Source organism: Oryza sativa, chromosome 12, assembly GCF_034140825.1.
Source record: "Oryza sativa Japonica Group chromosome 12, ASM3414082v1".
Classification (NCBI taxonomy): domain Eukaryota; kingdom Viridiplantae; phylum Streptophyta; class Magnoliopsida; order Poales; family Poaceae; genus Oryza; species Oryza sativa.
The window spans coordinates 7,536,130-7,560,111 of NC_089046.1; the positions used below are offsets into that span (position 1 = coordinate 7,536,130).

The 23,982-nt window shown below is 38.6% G+C and overlaps 1 protein-coding gene and 2 long non-coding RNA genes across 4 annotated transcripts; 2 read left to right on the forward strand and 1 right to left on the reverse strand.

Annotated features, from left to right (window-relative positions):
• Window positions 1-408: 408 nt before the first annotated feature.
• LOC4351852 (uncharacterized) lies at window positions 409-1,829 on the forward strand. The gene is made up of 2 exons (XM_066306184.1): window positions 409-1,214; window positions 1,302-1,829. Exons 1-2 carry the CDS (start codon window positions 465-467, stop codon window positions 1,584-1,586), a joined length of 1,035 nt encoding a protein of 344 aa, XP_066162281.1. The 5' UTR covers window positions 409-464; the 3' UTR covers window positions 1,587-1,829.
• A 7,459-nt stretch (window positions 1,830-9,288) lies between these two features.
• Window positions 9,289-12,587, reverse strand: LOC107279728 (uncharacterized). Its single transcript, XR_010738263.1, has 4 exons — window positions 11,966-12,587; window positions 9,982-11,161; window positions 9,638-9,867; window positions 9,289-9,462 (listed from the first exon to the last, which is right to left on the reverse strand). It is a non-coding gene; the product is annotated as an uncharacterized lncRNA (long non-coding RNA).
• A 2,783-nt stretch (window positions 12,588-15,370) lies between these two features.
• LOC112937354 (uncharacterized) lies at window positions 15,371-18,806 on the forward strand. 2 transcript variants are annotated; one of them, XR_003239878.2, is made up of 5 exons: window positions 15,371-17,290; window positions 17,411-17,488; window positions 17,582-17,674; window positions 18,430-18,474; window positions 18,553-18,806. It is a non-coding gene; the product is annotated as an uncharacterized lncRNA (long non-coding RNA). The 2 variants fall into 2 exon arrangements; XR_010738504.1 differs by having other exon boundaries at window positions 17,156-17,290; window positions 17,392-17,488; window positions 18,553-18,693.
• Window positions 18,807-23,982: the final 5,176 nt, after the last annotated feature.

The window sequence follows — 23,982 nt, forward strand, 5'->3', positions numbered from 1 at the left end:
GCATGCAATTGTTGGAACGTGGATAGGCACGGTATCTATTTATTGGTCTTTATCCATGCATCTTGGAAGGGGCAGACCGGCAGCTCGAACGTCCTGTTTAACGCGCTAGGGCGATCGAGACGCGCAAAATTTTCTGTGCATGCAGCACGCGCGCGTACGTGTACGAACGCGCGGTGCCCGAAAATCGCATTGAGTATAGCAGCAGCATCGTTCAGATTGATCGATTTCCATCTCAAAAGAAACAGGAGCCTTTGCTATTTCCTCGGCCCCGACCAACAAACAAACAAACAGCGGATGAGCGGAGAGTAGTCAAGCCGCGTCGTCGCGCGTGGTCGTCGATCGCATCGCGCTCTCTCGCGGTTGTCGTCCAAACGCGTTGAAATTAACCACCGATCGATCGAGATGGCCGTGCGTGTAAAGCCCTACGAGTGATCGCCCCGGCCGGCGCTCTCTCTTCCCTCGTCATGGGGAGGGAGGCGTCCTCGCCACCGCCCCCGCCGCCGCCGCCGGCGGTGGTGCATGGAGCCGGCTCGTCGTTGTCCGGACAGAAGAGGAAGGCCGCCATGGACGATGGCAGCGGCGAGGACGACAACGTGCCACCATGGCTGAAACTGTCTCTCGGTCCGGTGGCCTACGGGGTCGCCACGGGCGTCGTCGACGACGACTCCTCTTCTTGCGCTCCGGCAGTGACGACGTCGATCGAGGTGCGGCCGCCGGTGGCCACTGGTGTGGTCTCCGGATCGGCGGCCCAACCATCGATTGAACATGTTCCTGCCGATGATGCGGTGGTCACGCCGTCTTTTGTGGCCTCGGCAGCCGGTGTGCTGTTCACCGGCTGCGCGAGTGGTTTGATCCCCAATGGTGCAGTCTCGGTATTTCCATGCTTTAATTTTCTTGGACCTTCAATGTCATCATCAATCCTATCGCACCTCCATCAACAATTCTCCTCGACTCGACGTCAAAGCAACGCGTCCATGGCAAGATCTAGCCGCACCTGTGGCGGGGACGACGACATGGCACTTAGCAACATCGCTGCGCCGAACGTCACAAACGGTGGCGGCAACAACAACAACGACGGTAATGCTCTTCCTGATCCACCGTATCCTTGGGCTACCAATGAACCGGCCAAACACCACTCCCTCGCCGAGCTCGCTCGCCGCGACATCACCACCATCCAAGGCGACGCTCGGTGCAGGCGCTGTGATGCACGCAAGGTGATCGTCTACAACATTGCCACTAAGTTTCAAGAGGTGTCCGACTACTTACGCCAAAACCACCAACATATGCATGACCGTGCGCAGGCGCGGTGGATGAACCCTGTCGTGCCGAACTGTGACGACTGCGGCCATGAGAAATGCTTGCGTCCGGTGATCGCTGCCGAGAAGGAGCGCATCAACTGGTTGTTCCTACTGCTTGGGGAGACACTGGGTTTGTGCACACTTGATCAGCTCAAGTATTTCTGCGCGCACACCAACCGGCATCGCACCGGTGCCAAGGATAGGGTGCTCTTCTCCACCTACGAAGAGCTATGCAACCAACTTGTTCCTGGGCTAATCACAAGACGTGACCAGTTGAGGATGCGTTAGTTATTAATTTTTTCGGTTGTTAATTTAGACTTTTCAAGATGCAACCATGCGTGCCTACGTGGTTGTTACATTAGGTTCATCTAGAGTCTCTGTCTTGGAGTCTCGTCTCTATAAGTCTGTGAGTGTTTGAGATAGTTCGCGATATATTATTTCTCTCTTTTATTTGTAAGTTGTGCAACTGGATTTGAATGTGGGTGTGTATTGTTTGTTTTAATATACTATTTATGTCCTTTCAGCTTTGAATGATAGGCGCAATTTGGTGTGGTTTGGGATTTGTCCTTAAATTTGGAGAAATGTTGATTACGGCCAAAAATACCTATAGGTCTTTACACTTTGTTGAGAAGGTGCTTTATGTTACTTGGAATATCTGGGAGAAAAGAAATGGTTTAATTTTTTATAATATCGCTCCTTCTCTTTTCTCTTGGAGAGTTCTCTTTAAGAATGGTATCTCCCTTTTACTCCATAGGCTTAATTTGTTTGATCATTGGATTAATCTGTTGTAATTTTCTACCTTTTATTTTTTCAATATATTAAACTGTAGGGGCTTCCTTCCCTCAAGAAAAAAAATGGCTTCTTAATTCAATTGGAGATTTCAATGTGGGTCCAGTTTTATTTGTGTAGATAGTACTAGTAGTATATTGCGAAATTTCACTGCTGCAAACTTGTAATTACTGTATTTACACTAGGTTGGATTTGAGATGATAGATGCTATGTAGAAGCTGAGAGTACGTAATCTATGTCGTTAGCAGCAAGTAATTCAAACCAATGGTTTGGTAAATGTAATCTAGCTATATATTTTTTTTAAAAAAAACTGAGCCAGCAAGAGTTGGTGTTATATTGAGCAGAGTAAAAACATTTGTGCATTGAATTTTACAGCCTTAGAGTAGAGATATGTACTGCTGTAGCACTGGTTACAAACTCACAATATGTTCATTTAACTAATGTTGCGGTGTTTATAAATGCATTTCTTTAGTTTGCTCAACTAATTTATGTAAGATTACTATTTTTTTATTTTGTCAATTATACTTTTCCTTCGCGTTGATCTAATTCACTTAGTTGCTATTGGACCCATTTTTTCCCCACGATGTAGTTTCATGCCAAACTGTATAAACAACACATTGTTGACCTTGTCTGTGGATAGATTGGTGTGTTATCACTTATCACCCAATGTATAAGCAACCCATTGTTGATGCATCTATAGTACTGTTTATATGGAATTATTAGTTACCCACCAATCTAATTATTTTTTATGAACGCAAAACCTTAATAGATTTATAGTTTCTAAAAATACACTGCCTTTTACTTATCTTACATACATACCTAATCGGTGAAATGCTTGCCAAGCCACATAGTTCTACGAATGCAAATCACTAATCCGTTTTAGTTTACTGCACTTGCTATTTATGTTAGATAGCTTGGATTCAGGCACTAATACATTTCATTCCCTTTGTCCAAGTAAATACACTTAATACATGATATGATATATCCTAATACTATAAATTTGGACACATAGACACATGCAAGTGTTTTTCGGTAGTTTCAGCGTGGGCGGCGTGAACGATATTATGGTTTGCCACAAACTAGATCATTTAGTTTGCATTGGTGTTTGATTTGCAATTGTAGAATATTGTAGAATACACAGCTTGTCAAACTAAGGTCTCAATATGTCCTGCACAATTTTTTTTTCATAAAATCGGGTTATTTAGCTATGCCCTGTAATGATGCCACTGAATAATGGTCGTTACAATTTTTTGTGTACACATTGTTATTTGGTTATCGGATTGTTGTGGCTTTCTATTCCATCGGCTTTCTTTGTGTGTTTACATGTGTGTGTTACCCCAACACAGCTTAATCAGGAGAAAATGGGTACAGATATTAGTAAAAATTGTTAAACCAACTGAATTTTTGTTTTTAAAAATACAATTCCTTAAAGAAGTGTTTTGTGCAGTAACTAGAGGAAATAAAAATCTCAACTATAAAAATTAACTCAAAAGGCAACAATGTTTGGGAACAGTCAAATACTCAAGAAGTAACTAAATTTGTTAATAAGGGCCTCAGTTGGTGAACAAAAGAGGGCATAGTATGGTAAATGTTGGACAATATTCCATTTATATTGTGGTTTGTAGCAGTGGACAGTCTTTAATATTGTTCAGTTTGAACTTGATCAAAATTCCTGCTAAGTCTTGTTGAAATGTTTTAATATCTTGCTGCATAATGTAAAGGGAGAACATTTTAAATGATTTTCATAATGGGAAGCATTGGTGCAAAATATGAATAGAGTTGGTTTTAGTTGCATGAATTTGAATTGGTGGGAGATAAGATCCGCTCCAATGCTCCATGAACTCAAGGATATATAGGCCACATGAGGCGTTAGAAAAATTGAGGCGTTAGGTTAACACATTACAATAATTAAATAATATGAATAGCATGTGGAAGAGTTTAGGAGTAACCCACGTAGTCTCCTTGCTTTGGCAATTGCTGGACTTCGCTGTATTCCCATGAGGTAATATTGAAATTAGGCCAGTCATGTTGTAATTATGGGTGCTGATTTTTTTGTCCCCTGTAATCCTCTCTGGATAGCTACCAGCTGGGAAGTGATTGTAATGTCAGGTTTGTTAAAACACGACGAACTCGATTTGAATTGTACAAGTGGATCGAAGTGTATCGCTCACCACACGCCTTAGATCGGGTCGATCTTCACTGATTGGGATATATGGCTAGCGAATCGAGTATTTGCACTTCACGTTGCTTGGCGTTAAGAACGGCAAGGTACCAGTGTGTTTCTTTTATATTAATTGGGAGATAAATCTGTAGATGTGCGATAGGAAGATTGGGTAATAGCTTGCAATAACCATTGCATAGAATAGCTAAATAAACGTTCTCATGTCATATGTTAGGTACTTGCATGCCATATTTTTAATCCATTGTTTATCATAGGGGTTGTTAGATTTAGCATGCGCCCTCTTTCAGTAGATGTCACACCCTGATTTTAGTTCCAGGGATTAATAAAATTATTTAATAAATTATTCCTAGAATTTATATTAAATATTCCCACATTTACAAGTGATATTAAATGTGGGAAATAAAACTTCCTAAATAAAAAATGGCTTGATTTATTTATTATTACATTCTCCATGATTAATTATACTCTGAAAATTCTCGGATTTTTCAGAGCTCAATTGTTAATTTGTAAGATACAAAAGAACATACGAGTAATTATTTAAATACAAATTAATCATTAAATGATCTGGTTATAATTTGTTTTAAATACTTTGAGTGATCAAGTATTATGAGGATTTTTATTGGAATTATTGGAGCATTTGAAGCGTTTTAATGGAAAAGATCATATGCAATGATTAATTTAAATGGAAAAGTAATTAAAAACCCTCTCCTAAATCTAGGCCAATTCTGGAGAAGTCTCAACATTTTAGATTTTCAAAACTACTTATACTTTTGGAGTAGGAATAACCCTTATGACATATCTCCTTGACCGGGAGCATGGTGTATTCGAATACGTCTGCAATGTCTGCCCAGCTTTACCCACACGATGAGAACAATTCGCGAGGTTGTAAACACCATAGCCGTTCGAGAGTCCCATTTACCACTAGTTACTGCACAGTGGGGTCTTGGTTCATCATAGTGGTCAAACTCTTGCCAGGCCTAGGCAAGGTATCTATATCGTCACACTTTCATGAAGCCCACTGTTGTGATTCATGCCACCCAAACACCTTACGCATGATTCACCACAAAACCTGCTCCTAATAAGCCACCCAACAATCTTTCATATAGTAGGACAATGTACTAGGCTAAGTCCAATTACTTGGTCGTGTGGATGGGCGTAACTATGTCATTTCTATGGTATAAGGGGATAATTATAATCCGGTTAAACCACCAAAATATCTCAACATCCCAAAACTTCCATACCAACTTCATAAATCACACTTCAAAAAGCCCATTTTAACCGGATTCCTAAGTTTGTAAAGATATTTGGAATAGTGAACCACATAAAATGATGACTAAAGCATCATTCTATAATCTCATGCAAAAATGCTTGAAAGTATTTAATATCTAAAGAGTAATATTTCATGCATAAAATGACAGTTATATTAAGTTTTCTATATGATCAAAATTTTAGTTATGTCTTGCCTTGCGCCTTAAGATTTCCCGCGGCTTTAGCGTAATCATCTGAGTCCACGTCAGCTCCTTGGATGTCGATAGAATTTGCTGTACGGTCTAACGTACGAATACGAAAAAGATAGCAAATAGAGCCTATAAGCAAATTGCTACAAAGAAACGATAAACCAAGAAATAAAGAAAATTGGAGCAAGGCGAAGGAAAAAGGAGTTGGGTCAAAAGAAATTTTAGTTTGGAAAACAAAAGAGAGGGGTTTTGGTTTCTAAAGGTTGGGTTTCAAATAAAGTTGAGGAAAAAGAGAGATTGGGTAGGTAGGGTTTATTTGGTGGTTTTGGTTTATAGTCGATGCTAGAATAGAGTAGCACAATGGCTAGATATTTGGAGTTGGTTAGCCGATGCTAAGGATAAGCAACATTACGGCTAAATATTTGGCTTATTTAGTCGATGATACAGCGCAATGACTAGAGAGTTGGGAAAAATTCGTGTGGGTTTGCAAGATGGAAAGTGCTACTCTAAAGCTGTGAGTGACAGCAAAGCGGCTAGGATTGCACATAGTCCAAGGACTAGTGTGCTGTGGAGGTCGGGAGAGTAGTGAGGCTTCAATCACTGTACGCGTCGAGGCATGCGGTGTGAAGGGCAACACTTTGACCTTGGAACTAGGTTATGCCGTGTTTTACGATCAACGATTCGACGTCGGGGTTTGTAGACTACACGAATGTCTCATGGAAGCGTAAAGTTTGCACGACAACTGTTTAGTGGCTATTGGATTAGCAAAAGAAATAATTGAAGGTTTTAGAAATAAAAGGAAATAAATAGATCAAAGGAAATTGAATTCAAAATGGGTTTTTAAAGAAATAAAATTTAAAATGGTATTTGAAATGAATAAATAAAAGGTGTTTAAATAAATTAAAGGAAAAATTTAGTTTTTTAAAAAAGGGTTTTTAAATAACACAGAAATTTAAATTTAAAGGTATTTGAATAAAATAGAATAATTAAAAAAGGTTAATTAAAATAAATTTTAAATTCGAAATGTAAATAAATAAATGAATAAAAAGGGATTTAAATGAGAAAATTTAAATAAAATTTAAAAATAGAAAATTTGGTATCAAAATAAAGAGTTTGAAATTAGATGAATTTAGATAAAGAATTTACTAGAATTGGATCTATGATTTGAGAAATATGGGTGTCTATAGAGATTGAAATTGAAACAAAAAGGAAAGGGATTAGTATGCAGTGGGGCCCACTTGTCATAGCCTTCCTTCTTCCTCCTTTTCTCCTCCTCGTCTTCTTTTCCTCTGTCTCACAGGAAGCCGAGAGAAGAGAGAGAGAAGCGCGAGCAAGGTGACGGCGCTCCGGTGGCCGAGAGGTGGCGACGCCAGCGGCGGGTGGTGTTCCCGCTTGTTGCTCACCCGAAGAGGAGGTCGGCCAGCGAGGGAAGCGAGGGAGGAGGCCGGAATGGCGAGGATAAAGATTGGTCCGGCCAGGAGAGAGAAAGCTCCGGTGGTGGCTCGATTTAGGGTGGAAGGAAAGGGGAAATAGGAAAAATTGGTTCACCTCGGCGAGGCAAGCCCGGATGGCGCAAGGATTTGGCCAGCGGAGCTCCGGTGAGGGAGATCGGCCGGTGGCGAGGTGGTGGCCGGCATGGCAGGAAAGAGAGAAAGAGAGTTTAGAGAGCTCGGCTGTGGAGGGGGAAAGGGCGACCGCGGAGGTCGGTTCGGAGAGGAGAAGGGATACTTGGTTATGGTGGCGGCAGCGTGGGGAAGTGGACGACGGCGCCGGCTTCGTTCTTCCATTGGCCGAAAAGGGCGGCGCGCACACGCGGCGGCCGTGGCAGCGTTGGGCGGTGGAGGTGGAGGAGTACGGCACGACGCTCCAGCTAGGCAAAACAGCTGCAGCGGCGGCAGGACCGTGGCGACGGCGCGATGCCGTGGGCGGCGGCGTGCCCATGGCGCCAGTGGCGGCGCCCACAGGGGAGGAAGAGAGAGGCGGCTGGTTGGGCCGGCTCGGCTGGGCTTCGGCTCAGTTGGGCCGGCAGCCCAAGAAGGAGTGAGTGGAAGGGAGAGAGGAGGAAAAGGAATGGGCCGAAAAGAAGGGAATTTCGGCCCGAATTGATTAGGAAGGTTTAATATTTTTGTGTGGAGAGTTTTGAACGGAATTCAAAGGAGATGAAAGAATGAAAGTTTTGGGATTTTTGAACTTGAACATGGAATTTGAATAAAATTTAAAGGAGATGAAAATCAAAGGATGGATGGATGGATGTGGACCTTTTTGGACTTTGGACAAAGAAATCAAATAGAAATCAAGGGAAATGGAACCTAAGAAAATTTTGTATGGAGGGTTTTTTTATAAAAAAATTAAATGAAAGGTTTTTAAAACAAAAGGAGTTTGAAAATATTTTAAATAAAATCAAGGATATTTATTTTGAGATAAAATTTGGTGGAAAAATTTGAAATGGGTAAAAGTGCTCCAATTTTATAGAATTCAATAAGAATCAAACATAAGACTTGGCACGGAAGTTTTTCTTTAATATTTAAAAATTAAAAATTAGAATAATCAAAAAGGGAAGGAAAGGCAATAATTTAATTTCTAACTTTGGATAAATTTGAAATGGTAGCAAAAATAGATGGAGGCAAATAACTAGGATTTTGACCTCCAAGATATGGGGTATGGATTCTTGGTTTAGTATTTGTGGCTAAGGGAAGTTAGACTTTCTAAGGAAAAAATTGGAAATAGTGTTCTTAGCACAAGAGCAATCATTCAAATATTCGTGATAATATCGTTCTTGTGCTAAGGGTGTGATCAAGCCATAGGAATCAAATTGGCGGCTTGATTCATAATTAAATAGAAGAATTTGAATAGTTGATCTTCTAGAGGAGTTTGTGGTAGGTATTGTATGAAGGATAAAATGGGGATTTCTAATGATAGGTCTAGATAGGAGTTTGATCCAAAATAAATTCCAATAAAAAGGAAGTTATACTGGTTTAGCCCCAAAAATAAAAATGGTTAATGGGATATAACAGAGAGTTGGGTCAATCAGGGAAATATTGGCCCAAGCTAAATAGTAGACTTTGAAATCTTGAGTGGATAATTTAGATGAATGAGATTTCAAAGAGGAAATATTTATTGGAGTATAGAACTGGATTCGGAAGTATATGTGGATGGGAATTTCTACGGGAACGGAATTGGTGGTAGCTTGATAAACTCTAGAGGATAGGTATATTGACTCAAAGGGGGATTGAAAAGGATATTTTTGTGACTCTAGAGATATTTAGGTGGAGATTCAAAGGAAAGGTATCAACATTTCATGTACTCTAGGGAGGTTAGAAAATGGCATTTCATGTGTTCTGGAGATAGCTGAGCGGGAATCGAAAGGATATTTGTGGGTGTTGGAGATGTTCGGGAATGGGTTCAAAGGAAATGTATTTAGAGTCAAAGTTAGAGATTAAATAAAATAAATAGAGAGCTTTTGTAAAATTTAAAAGATAGCGATTAACTTTGCAAATAAAGTTTAAGTCCAAAATAAAAGAAAAGATTAAAAGTAAGATCACTCTAATGCAAGAATCGAGAAGAGCATAACTTAAAATATTTCGCAAAATATTTTCCTGAAATTTTGAGTCCGTTACAGCCTTATAGTCAGCTTGCTCCAATATGGGAGTTGGAAAAAAAAAGTACTCTTTTTCCTTCAAGTACCATACAATGTACTAGAGTGTTTCCTTTTCTTCCCTGATTTCCCAAACTTCACCTGAAATAAACATGTGGCAGCAATAGTAAGGTGGTAAATCCAAATTCATATGGTTAGTCATAGTTCTAAAAAAAGGTTATGCCTTATAGTATTATCATGTCACATGCATAGTTTGATTTTTTTTAATTTAGAAGCATCACACAAAAAGATTCAATAATAAGATGGAAGCAATAACCTGTTCGAATTTCTCATACTGAGAAATAATATCATCTTCTGACAATGGTTTTGGAGCACTTCGCTTTTCCTTTTGGCCATCAAAAGAAGCATCATTGTTCCTCCAGACATGTCGCCTCGGCAAGAAGCGGCGATGTCCCATATAACAATATTTGTGCCCATTAACAAGTCTGTGGTAGCAGGTTTCAGTGTGGCATGAAGGACATGCATATTTACCTTTTGTGCTAATGCCTGACAAGTTTTCAAATGCTGGAAAATCATTAATTGTCCAAAGCAAAGCAGCACGTAAATTAAAAGTCTGCTTTGTGGAAGCATATGGCTACAAGTATACATCAATGTCATTACCAGGTGCTTTTGGGCCAAGAATTATCATAGACATCACCATATATGGATCTTTCATGCACATCCAAGGTGGCAAGTTATATATAACAAGAACTACAGTCCAGATGCTATATGAAGAACTCATATTTCCAAATGGGTTAAATCCATCACTAGCAAGACCAAGTCGGATGTTCCGTGCGTCCAATGCAAATGAAGAAAATTTCCCATCGAAGTCCTTCCATTCTTTTGAATTAGCAGGATGTCTCTTATATCCATCATCTACTAACTTCTCCTTGTGCCATCGCATATGTGTTGCAAGTTTTGTAGACAAGTACATCCGTTTTAACCTCGGTACCAATGGGAAGTATCGCAATACCTTCTATGGGACTTTCTTCACTCTTCTCCTCCTTGATTTAGAGACATTATTATGCCCTTCATTTTTCCATCTTGAAATGCCACAAACAGGACAAGAATCAGCCTTATCATAAGCCCCTCTATATAGGATGCAATCATTCAAACAAGCATCGATCTTTGTGTAATCCAATCCAAGATCTGTCATAGTCTTCTTTGCATCACTATATGACTTAGGCACATTACTGCTACTAGGAAATGCCTTGCATAACATGGAAAATAGAGCCTCCATTGCATTTGCACTAGATCATAGAGGTATTTGATATTTAACATTTGTACAATAAATGCTAGTGTCGAAAAGGTACCACACCCTGGATATAACTCTTGCTCTGCATCTTCTAGAAGTCTGTAGAATTTGTTAGTTTCTTCGTTAGTTACTGTAGAGTTATCCATGTCATCATTCAAACCAGGTGTTGAGCCACCCAGTGATCCCATATTCACAACCATAGGTTCTCCAAAATCATTCATCATCTGATCCATACCATAGTTATCATAATTTTCATCCATATCAATATTGCCACTGTCTTCTGAATCTGGGACGTTTTATCCATGATAGACCCATAATTTGTAGTCTTTCTGCACTCCATGGATAAAGAGATGTTCCTTTATATTATTCTGATCAAAGAAGTGATTGTTTTTGCACTTTCTGTATGGGCATCGGAGGAATTTGTCTGCATTGTAATCTTTGAAAGCAAACTGAATAAATTGGTCAACTCCTTGCTGATATTCAGGAAGACTCCTATTAGATAAGTCCATCCAGCTTTTGTCCATGGCCGTAGAGTCTGACATTATCCTACAAAGAAAATATTATTTTCTAATCACTTATTATCATTAAGTTGTTAAATAGTAAGTAACATGCTCAATTTAAAACCAAACATTCAGTGGTACTCTATTTGATTTCAGTTTCAGGATGCTAGCGATGTTTCACAAGCTGTATCTATAAACATTATTTCAATTTTGGTGCCGTGATAGTTTTGGTGTCGAGCAATATTTAAGTGTGAATGTATTTTTAGTAAAACAAAGGCTAAATGTACGTCTATGAACATACAGAAATTGTTGAACAGTTCAAACAGTGGCAGATTTATAAGTTTTATTGTTCTTGTTTAGGTATAACAATGTATAATAAGTGTGCACAGATACATGCAAACTCCGTATAACATTTACCATGGAGACTAAAATTTAGGTCAAGTTTTGATTTAGGAGAGGAAAACAATCTCCCAAGATTACATAGATGGTCCTGTATTCTTAACAGTTTAGACTATGAATCCTGAATTATCCTAAAAGGAAAATATAATGGTTCAGGTTATAATCACAATGGTTGTAAGCATTTGATTTAGCTTGCATCAAACATGGTAATTAAATACTTATATAGTACTGTTGCATGCGTTGGTCTGGTGGCTAAGCACAGTAATTAAGCTTAATCTAACAGTATTGCCGGCACTAAACTTCCAATGACAGTATGATTGACATAAGGATCACGTAGATTACCAAATTCTATCTAATTTAATCTAATCGGCTCTGTGTCATTAACGGCAAGGTTTATGCTCTAATTCCAGTAATAACATAGAAGTTAGACACTACATACATACATACATACCTGGAATTCTGGAAATATGAATAAGTTTCCTTAAGTCTCTCCGTAAGCGATGCTAGAGAGAACAACAGTGTGGGGGGAATTCCTGCAGGGCAGGCGTCAGAGCCAGAAGAGGGCCGGGAGGAGACCACTGGAATGGAACAGGTGCCTCCTTGTGTGCTAGGGCTGCCGATCAGCCGCGCATGTGTGAGAAGATCGATAGGGAGGAATAGAAGAAGTGTTTGAGATGAAGTTAGGTTAAAAAGGAAGATAAAGGAAAGACACCGTCCATATGTTTTAAAAAAATCTGCAACAACTTTATTGCTCTAATAAGATGCGCAACAATTTATTGCTCAAATAAGAACGGCAACAACTATTGCTCAAGACAAAATCCGATACGAATCTTCAATCTTGAGGAATCCAGAAAGAAAATCGATGGTAAATCGAGTCAGAAAGATCAAATCGTACACAAACTCACGAAACCAATGACGAATATAATCGGATTCAGGCATTGGCAGCACTTGTGTCTTGGCCGTCGGGGGTGGAGGCCGACGGCGGCGGTGAAGGCCGGCATGCCACACAGGAGGTCTGGAGGGCTTTTCGGCTGGGAGGCCGACCACTGCCCTGAGTCAGCCATTTCGTTGGCAACTGGTGAGGACAGAAAATGGGCCTGTTCGGTTCTTACATCTGCAGCCATAGCCAAAAATAGCTGTACGAAAAAGCCAAATGATTTCACTGAGTGGCTGCCTAATAGGTGGACGTACCCTATAATAATTCACCAACTAACTGATCTTTAAGGCCTGTTTGGTACAGCTCCAACTCCTAAATATAACTCCAGGAGTTGAGTCTAAAGTGACGCAGCTCCACAACTCTAGTACATTTTGTGAGAGAGCTTCACCCAACTTCACTCCCAGTTTTAGTGGAGCTGAAACTGTTTGGCTGAGCTCCAGCTCCAGGCCAAACAAGCCCTTACATCCTCATTCCATTGAATCAACGCCACCAAACGAGGGGAGGATAGGCGTGGAGACGGACGGGGATCGGAGTCGGAGATGAGGCCGAGCCGACGCAGCAGCACGCGGTGGCGCTCCTCGACGGAGGTCGGCTCAGAGATCCAGACCTCGTAGGCGGAGAACGTCGCGGACGTACGACGACACAGCTGCTGCGGCCGCCGCCGCCGGTGCTGCTGGTCAGTGGTCACGTCGTCATCGGAGGCGGACGTGAACGAGCACGACGATCCAGCGACTCGTACAACTCCTCATCCTCCTCGCCATTCCAGCGACGCATGCCACCGACCTGTGCCACCGAAGCGCCCGCCTCGCCGATCTCATCCACGGTCGATCGGTACAGAGTAAATCATTTTCTTTATTGTAGGAGATTACAGATCAGTTTCCATATGTTGCCTATAAGCATGGAAGCTCTCTCATTTCACCCAAGTTGTTCGTCTACAAGTATGTCCCCTGCTTTGGTTCTTCAATTATATTGTCACTTCATTAGATGTAGTACTTTGGATGACAATGAGATTGGCTTAAAATAATTCTGCCTTTCAGTAGGCAGCACAGAACAGATTTCCCCTCCAATGTATTAGGGGAGAGATTAGATTTTCTAAGCAGAAACGTTCTGAGATTCGACCAGAAAACTGAATTGATATTTTAGTAATGTACTGTAGTTTGCTTATTACTTTCCAAGATTGCTCTGTGATATGTAAGGACAGCCTTACTTACTAGAGATTGTGATATTTCATATGGTGGCATGAGTGCTGATAGATAATTGATATGTGCATACACAAGCTTTTACACATTAATTTCCATGTCATTGCTAAATATAGATTGATGTGTGCATTCCAGATAGGTTGATGGGAACATATTAAGGAGGTGCTTACGATTCATTGACTGCAAGTTATTTATCTATCTATTATATACTAAAAGTCTATTAAACTTTCTACAAAAGCTCTTATGCTACCACATGGCGCTCTAAATACGATCTCAAGCTGACATGTGGCGTTAATAAAATCCATCCCTTAATTTTCATTTAACTCGGTGGGCCCTATATTCTAAGCCGTTGATTTGGTTGAGATTAAAACAAACCAGCGAGCTGTGCATGAACCAAGCGCCTCTGGAACCGCTATGACCCGGATTCCCGTGCGGGCAGGGTGATCGATCAACATGTTGATCTCTGATCGATCGATCGATCAACCTGTACAGTGGACACCCTTCTCCTGCTCATCCTAGCCTCCTTGCAAGACATGTGGAAGCCCTGATGATTAAATCACTATTCGCTTTTGGTATTCACACTCCTATGCATATGTACATGTGGTTTTTGCATGCATACTATACGCTGATTAGTTTGCTTGCCGAATAGTAATAAATCCAACCCATCTCTAACCTCTGCTTCACTCCCCTTTTCTCCCTTCTTTGTATGTCTAGCAGTTTGAGATAAAATTTTATGATAATAAATTTCAAACAGCCATAACTTCTAAATTATATGTTTGATTTTTATCTATTCATCATCTATCTATTATAAACTAAAAGTACATTAAACTTCCTATAAACACTCTTAAGCCGTCACGTGGACTCCTACCAACGCTCCTAAACCGCCACATGGTGCTCTAATAATTTAAAGAAAATTCTAAGAAAAATATCTAACCGTCAATTTTCAATTTTCATTTAAAGCGGTGGACCTAATACTATTGACCATTGGATCAAAACTAAATCCCCCATCACCCTTCTATCCCGGACCCATATGCATGTACGTGGACAATTACATCTGGTAGCTACAACGTTTATTTATTTGATTGCTTGATTTATTATTGACATTAGGCAGGATAATTATATATGGCCTCGGTGTGCTCGATTGATGCATGCATCCGGTTCCTGATTTTTTTTCTAAATACATGATATATATGTACACCATAATTTATCATCATAATAATTATTAGATCTATTTCTCATGGAGACTGATTTAGGTGTGAACGTGCAAGCGCTAGGGATTTACAATAGGAGTGATCTTGGTGCTGTAAATAAACAATTATTTTAGACGGTCTACACGTTTAATTTAAGATACACTTGAGCAGCTTTAGTATTTTTTTCATCAAATCAACAATCCAAGACCATGTTGGCTATTTGCTTTACTATTATATCATATTATATCTTATAGGTCCTCCTCATACATATATTATACAACCGTGTATTTATGATACATCGCATGCCAAAAATAATTATTACACAATTATATTTAACCATCCAATCGTATTCATAATAGGCTATGTGGAGCCTCGCACACACTCTAAATGAAATGCTCACAGATGGATTGTCTCTCAAACTATGCAATCATATTACAAACCCATGAATGTAGTGTAGCCTCATGTTGTACCCAATACATCTGTCAATAAATAATGGGCGACCTAACTAACATCAGTAATCCAATTAAAAAAAAGCACCTTGCTTACTTTATATTTAATTTGGTAGGCATGTTTTCTAAACAAAATAAGTCTACCTTCTATTTAGATGATGAAGAAGATTATAAATAATTGCTTATAGAAATTATTTGAATATGATATGGTATAAAGGTAACTAATAAGTTAAAATTATATAAGAAATACTAACAAAAAATGTGAATATATCGTACTTTTAAAGTGTGGTAGATTTTCTCCGGTGATATTCTATCCTTATATGCTTCTCAAACCTAACCTACGATGCATGCCCGCGCATTCGTGTTGAGTTGTATAAAACAAAACAGAAAATAGAAAAATAAATGCCAATATGAACTACATTAATTGAAATAATTGGTGAAAATCTTATAACTTATTTTGCTTCATTCTTTTTTCTTAGATATTAATGATTTTTCTTGCATCGCATCAATTTTTTAATTAAGTGCTTAGATTATTTTTTTTCTCTATCGTACGCCACAGTATTATGAATTTCTCTACATATTATTGCAAATATAAGCAACATACTAAGGTTACCGTACATAATCGGTTTAGAAGTTATATTTCTTACTATTAAATTTAATTTTTAAGGGTCAAGTTGATTAGGTTTTTTCTTTTTAAGAAATACAATAGATCACAGATATCATAGGGAAACAAGACCTAGGATACATGTATATCATCTCTGTCCTATTCATATGTAAGTAATAATTAAACTGCATCAATATAAACCAAATAAAAGAATCGCTAGCTAGATGGTACAAATAAAACACCTTTGATAGCAATTAAAGTATTTTTAAGATTTGATAGAAAAAAGTTATCCCCTAAAGAAACACCTACCTTTTAAATTACATTTAATTTGTAGATATGTTTTCTAAATATACTAAATTTGTCTTATTTTAGATGATGAAGAAGATTATAGAAAATTGCTTAAAGGAAGATTAAATATTATATGGCATAAAGCTAACAAATAGGTTAAAAATTTATCTAAGCAATACATCCTATGATACATGCCCGCGCGAATGCGCGGGCTACCTTCCTAGTTTATGTAATTTGAGGATAATAAAAGGAATTGTCTAAACATCTAGACATGGTAGCATCTAATTTGCTTCAGGAATTAATTGTCTAATTTGCTCGATGCTTTGTTCTCTTTTCTGCCAGCAAATATACAAACCAAAATGTTAATTCATTTCTCAAAGCTTTATTTGGAGCAAGGTTAGAGTGCACATTCTGTATATTTTGGTCAATCAACATATTATGACTGCCTTTTTTTTATCATCATTTATCTGAAAGGCTGAAACATATTATGTTCAAAACACCTGGTATTTTTTTACATTTTTTAGTACAACAAGAAAATCAAGTTCCTCAGCTTTTTGTGAAACACTTTGTCCTGAATGATGGAGGTAGCATCAGTTATGGAATTGGTCTTTAGAAAATGATGGTGTAAGGTGATCTGATTTGTTCATTGAGTAATCGTGCACATGTAATGTGGCATGCCTTCCTTTATAATTATGAAGCCATTCTTAACAACGGCCACAAGTTTCGAAAGCTGATAGAACCAAACAGGAATATAAAAGTGAATTTGGGCAAAAGTATGGACTGATTCTTCATATACTTGGAATGGTTGGGGTGCAATTCTTCATATACTATGTGTGTATTGTGACATATTATTTACTGTTAAGACGGTGATAAGGATTTGAGAGGTGCTAGAGGGAGAATACCTTCAATACTCAGTTTATTTCCTGACCTGTTATGATTAACCTGGATTTCAAGCATTATACAATAGGAGAATATTTGAATATTTTGTGGTGTCAGTGGTAGAAGATATACGTTGAGGACTTCATTAAGATTAATCTAGACGATATATTTGGACTACACCGTATGTTTGTGTTCTCACTGGAAAATACAAGCTCTAGTGCAGTTGTCAGGTATGGTGACCTTTGATTTGGATTTATTTATGATATTTCCTCAACAATCTATTAGGTTTTGTGCTCTCACTAATTTCTTATCTATCTCAAAAATTTAACAGATGGTTCCTTAATTTGTAGTGAGTTTGGTTCCCGTCGCTGGTCCTATGGTCCAATTGTATTTTCAGACAGTCCAGCTTGCATGTGGATTTGAGCGGAGTGAGTTGATTAATGTTAGCGTATACAGACCAAATATGTCTAACATCCCCTCTCCGTTTGCCTTCTGATATATTCTTTTACCCTGTGGGAAAGATTTATGTAGGCTATGATTGAATGCCACAATATTGCAATGTCAGGCATATAACACAGGGGAGTGCAGAAATTCTGTTGAGAGAACTCAATCTGGTAATCTGCTCCAAGCCTCCAATCTTTTTGCTATTGTTTGCTTTGGCTATGTACTGGATTGAATTTGAAGATGTTTATTTGAGCGTATATATTATTTTCATTCAGCGTTACTGGATTAAAATTCAAGTATATCAAATTACAAGATTGCATATAAGTGAGAAGGATTGGGGTGATCATTGTCTGTAATTCAAGTGCATAAGACTTGCTGATCTGGTCACCATTGGAACTGGTCTAATTTAGAATTATTGGTTTAAATTGAACTCCTCTGTCGGTTTCCTACAGGGAAGTGCTGAATGCTAATGCCATCTAAAATCAGTTCCCTGCAGGGAAGTGCTGAACGCTAATGCCATCTAGACTCTCAGTATCCTGTGGGACATAGTGATTCCTTATTTATTTTCTTATAACATTGATTGTTCATGAGCCAATATCTTTAGTTGTTAGCTCTGAAAGACAGTATGGTATGTTTATTTTGCTGTCAAAAAATAGACAATTAATTGTGAAGTGTAAAGTTAAGTTTGGACTCTTTATGTAATTATTTGTGTAGCACATGCACATAATGCTAAGGATTAATTTGATTCTAATTTATCTATTAGGAGATTTCTTGGACCTAAGTAAAATAGGTTCCATTGAATACATGTTTGTGCTTTTACATCTATGCACGTGTAATACACTGAAATACTTTAATTCAGTTTTGTTGAGGGTGATGCATTGGTTCAGAAATTCAATTTATGTTGTTTCAAAATTTTTGAATGCAGATAATGTATCTCTGATGGTACAAATAAATTGTAGTCATATGAGTTGTAAGTGATATCACAAAAATCATTCAGTTTTGATGGCAAAATTTACTGTATTGACTGTTTCCCTTTATTTCTACACAGATTCCAAGCAACTGACTTTGATTAAAGATGCATCAACTGAGCATTGTTAGCAATACAAAATTACCTGATTGGCAATTATGAATGCATCCTGAGCATCACCTTCAGTATATGGAGGTTCATTTGTTAGTCATTCAAGCGGCTCTTGCTTATAACAGTTGTTTATCTTCAAGTTCCAATTTTTTTATCCCTAATGTCTCATTGTTTTTTAGAATTATTGGTAAATCTTGTACATAAAAGTTATAGTCTTTGGAAAAAATTTGTAGTAAGCAAGGCTGTTTCTGATTTCCTAACAGCTGTTAGTGTGCAGGAATTAGAGATAAGCTATATATGAAGCTGCAGTTGTAGAGGTACACTGACCAAACAAATTGTTATTGAAGAGAAAAAAAATATCTAAGGTTCCCCTGAATATTTCAAACGAATTGTGTGTTCTTCGCCTCCATAATAAACTCATGTGAGATAAGAGTTAAGGATTTTGACCTACTTTTTAAGCAGGGGCACTTCTTGGATGTCCTAATATTATGTTTGTTTAGTGCCTTTAAGGAGAACAGAAGCAATGCTAGGCTCAGTGTGCTGCGTGTACGTTGTAGCAGATGGAGATTGTTCATACTACGGAAATGATAAAGCATTTTAAAGATGTTTTATGTATTAATGAAATAATAAATCTAATATTTATATATTTTCCTAAATTTTCGGTGCCATTATTTAGCTTTTTCGAGGAATAAACTAAACGGCATATTTGCAAATGAAAAATAATTTGTGAATAAAACTTTTATATACGTGTTCATAACGATCTAAAAGCAAAAGCTAAAAAATAAACTACGATGAAAAAAAATCTTAAAATCAACTCCAAATTTAAGATTGAAATTTCAAATTTTGACTTATGAACATAGGTATAAGCGAAAAGATCATGTTCTTATATTCTTTCAATATATAATTTATAATTTATAGGCAATGGTAAGTCATGTATGTTTCTTCATATCACTCATCTGTCATGTATACTTGTACGCACATGTTTGATTTACGTTTTAAATATCACCGTTGCATTAGCACAGGCATGCTACTAGTAATTACAAATTGTTCAATAAGCATTTGCATTTAATACATAAGAAATACACGCTTCGATCATTGTATGACCTAGATATTCCGACATTTGTATTACATTTATAAAGTCCATGGGTCCAAAAGATCATTTTTATATCACAAAAATTTAATTTATGCTAGTCATATCACCGAATGAACACAACACGCGCACACCCATTGCCTATGAGCACTCAAATAGCACCTGGTCATAACTCTAGTTTAAGCATCGTCATGACTACAGCTTGCTCGCTCGTCATCTGCATCGCTTTTCTCGCGCACTAAATGAGTTAGCTAACAAATGAGCCAAGCCGAGCAACGATTTTAGCAGAAAAATAGTTTTTCTTCATTGATTTTAAAGAAATATACGTGTTTACAATGAATAGGCAGAATGATATCGTTGTCGCATAGGAGTGATGCGAATTCGCGGCAAGTTCACGTGGTGAGTGCACGACTTGGCAAACTTACGACGAGTTTGGAGCGAATTACTCACGCGATTGATTGATTAATTAATTAATTGACCATTATTTTTAATTTAGCGTCATTAGCTGTCGATTAAAAGTGATTAAATTAATTTATGCCGCGAAGATTAATTTATGCTCGTGTCGTCAATGAGGCTGAGTTTTTTCCCCAACTTTCCCAACTCACTTTCCTCGTTTTCCGCGTGTACGCTTTTCAAACTACTAAACAGTATATTTTTTTGCAAAAATTATCTATACGAAAGTTGCTTTAAAAATTCATATTAATCCATTTTTTAAAAATTAGTAAATACTTAAATAATCATAAGAAAATATGCCGCTCCATTTTGCGTGCACGGGACCTCACCTCCCGAACCAGCCTTCTTCTGCTAAAAAGTAATGTAACTCACATCACCTTAGCAGGAACTCTCTTCTTTGAAGGTTGTCCGTCAACTTCACCTGGATCATCTCGTCTAATCTTGTATCGTAGTGCATTACAGACCGGGCATGCTTCTAGGTTCTCGTACTCCTCACCACGATAGAGGATACAATCGTTCGGACATGCGTGTATCTTCTGAACCTCCAGTCCTAGAGGGCAGACTATCTTCTTAGCTTCGTGGCAGACTATCTTCTTAGCTTCGTGTGTTGTTTTGGCAACTTATTTTCCTCCAGGAGAATATTCTTTACTAGTTTCAATAACTCGCCAAATGCCTTGTCACTGAAACCTGAAACCATTTCTTGTCTTCCATTGCAAGAATTCAAGAGTGGTACCCAAATTTTTGTGCCCCTGTTCGCAACCTGGGTACAACGGCGTCTTGTGGTCCGCTAGCATACGTTCCAATTTCTTGACCTCCTTTTCACTTTCGCAGTTTTCCTTGACGTCCCGCAACATCTGACCAAGATCATTTGCAGCGTCGTTATCTTCAACAGCCCCGTCCACCTCGTCCGTTGTGTTTCCTTCAAATCCACCATAATGAGCCCAGTCCAGAATGTTCTCGTCCTCTACTTCATCTTCTTCTGCTTGAACCCCTAGCTCTCCGTGTGAGGTCCAAACATTATAGCTCGGCATGAAGCCCGTCTCAAACAAGGGAAAATGAATAGTTCTTGATGTAGAATACTCCTTCTGGTTTTTGCATTTAGTGCATGGACAACGGGTAAAACCCTTATGCTTGTTAGTTTCGGCCACCCTCAGAAAATAATGCACATCGTCGATAAACTCTTTCGACCGTCGATCCGCGTACATCTATTGCCGATCCATCTACATGACAAGCACAAAAATCGATAAAAATAATCCACGAAAGTAAAACCAATTAAACAATAATTTTATATAATTATTCATGTAATAATTATAAAATAACATCACATATTACTCATGTTTTTTTATATTTAAAGTTGTAAACAAATATTAAATTGGTTGTACTTATTTTAATTTCAAATTAATTTAGTTTTCTATTATTTTAGACTAATTTTCTATCTTTTTACTTTCTCATCTCTTTTATCATAAGTTTTTATAAATTTCTAAACAAACCTATTTTCTATATTTTTTCCCTACACAAACTTTCTCTCTCATCATCTTCCATTCAAGTTTCTAGAGGCAAAAAAAAGTATAGAAAACTAATCTCTAAATGTAAATGCCAAGCAAAAAAAAATAGAGGAGGATAGATTACTAACCTTTTATACACCTCAAAGTTGTATATTATCACCAAACCAAATTCACAAAAAAATGGGCAGCACCTCCCCTCTCCTCTTAAAAAAAATGAAGCCCTGCTCTGGATGAAGGAGGAAGAAGAAGATATAGGCATGCTAACTATAGATCCAGGAACTAAAGATTGGAACTTTAGTCCCGGGACTAAAGATCCCTGGGGGCCTGACAACCTCTGATAATCGGCGAACCGGGACTAAAGGTCACAAGATTCCTTTAAACTTATTAACCAGGACGAAAAATGGTTTTTAGTCCCGGGGGTTTTTTTTTTGAACCGAGGCTATTGCGGAATTTGGCCGACCGGGCAAAGATCACTTCTCTAGTAGCGAAGGATCCACCGGCGCCAGTGACGGGAGGGGTGGATCCGGCGCCCTCTTCCCCTTCCCCGCAGGCCGCGCGGATCCCGTCGCCTCTCCGTCACCCCACGCGCGCGGATCGATCTAGCGCCCGCTCCCCCTCCCGCGTGTATCCCGGCCGCCGCTTGTCTGCCCCTCACGCACTCGGATCCGGCACCCGCTCCCCCTCCCACTGACAATGTGGGCCCACAAGTCAGCCTGGTAGTTCGGTGGGAACGGATACCACGGTTGTTTTCTTTTTAATATGGCATAGATATCGCGTGCTTTAGTTATGGAACCGCCGGCTATATGTTTCCCTTTTTGTCGGTTCTGTTCCCTTTCGGCCAAAGGAACCTCCTCAATCCTTTCTAATTGCTATTCATCCCCCAAAAATATTCCCACCCGTGCATTGCATGATCGATCTCGATTACCAAAGGGATGATAATGCATATAGCACTGCATTCGTTCGTAAATATAAGCATTTTATTTAGTGCATCTTAATCGATTCAATCCTACAAAAAATATATATACATATAAACCATTTATATTATTAAAATAGATATAGAATATACTATTTATATTTAATTACATATAAACTTCAATAGGTGGTAGGTAGGGGTGAAAACGGTAGGAATCAGTAACATCTCTTCGGAAGCGACGCTTGATCGGTCGATAATCGACTATATTTATCATTTAAACTACTCAGCGCCGACATTAATACGATGCATAAAGAAATTAGAAAAAAACAAAATTCATAAATACCCAAAAACGGTACGGTAAAAAACGGTGCCCTATATACGAAAACGGCGCTCGGTCGATCGGAATTTCCGTAACCGTTTTCACCCCTAGTTGTAAGGATAGGGTTAGAGTCGGCTTTGTGACCCGACAACCCTTTAAATAGAGAAAAATATGTCACAATGTAATCATAACGACTATAATATTCCAATAATCTAAGCTTTTATCAGTATACAATACCTCCTTAATTATTACTACCACTCATATGGAGATGGTCGGACCAACGTATAAGCCAGCTAATTTAGAGTTGGCATCAAACGTTGAAATAAACATTAATTAGTACATACATGTTTGATCACAGCTAAACTTTTATTCAAATTAGCTTGTGACCATTGATACAGGGATGCCAGCACAAAAGTAAACTGGCATAAAACAGTTTCTAGAGTTGGCACTGACGTAATTCAACGAATGAGCCAAGTATATGCTGCCATGCTGGTGCCTACGCGCAACATTTGTTGATGTATGATATTAGTACAAAACTTAGTATAATAGAACAATGATCGATAGTTTAAAAAAATATCGTAATATTTGGTATAATAACTTACTCTACTGCATAATTATCATCGGATCATAACATACAATAATTGTTACGATGACATAAACTATGTATATTCAAAACTCTTCTAATAAATAATTTAATCAGATCACTCGTCTATCATAAAACCGTACTTAGGGTGTTTAGATGGTGGGATAGGCTCGGATAGGATATGGCCGCCCAAATTTTGAGGGTGTTTGGATGAAGGACAGCACTAGGATATGGCCACCACATAGGAAATATTCCCTTGGGATACCGGCTCTGTGCATCCGGCCAAGGCGGCCCAGGCTCTGCGCAAGTCACGCATGTGAATGCCTCTGCATGCGCTCACCTCCTCCCCATCCCTTTTCGGGGCCTGCTAATGGGCGGGTGATCACGGGGAGCGATCACCCCGCCCCTCCCCCCTAATACTCCTCTCTTCTCTCCTTTCTACTACAATTTTAAAAGAAAAATAAAGTTAGTAAAAGAAAATTAGAAAAAAAAATCTAATACCCTTATTCACGTGCATAGATCTTATACCGTAAAACT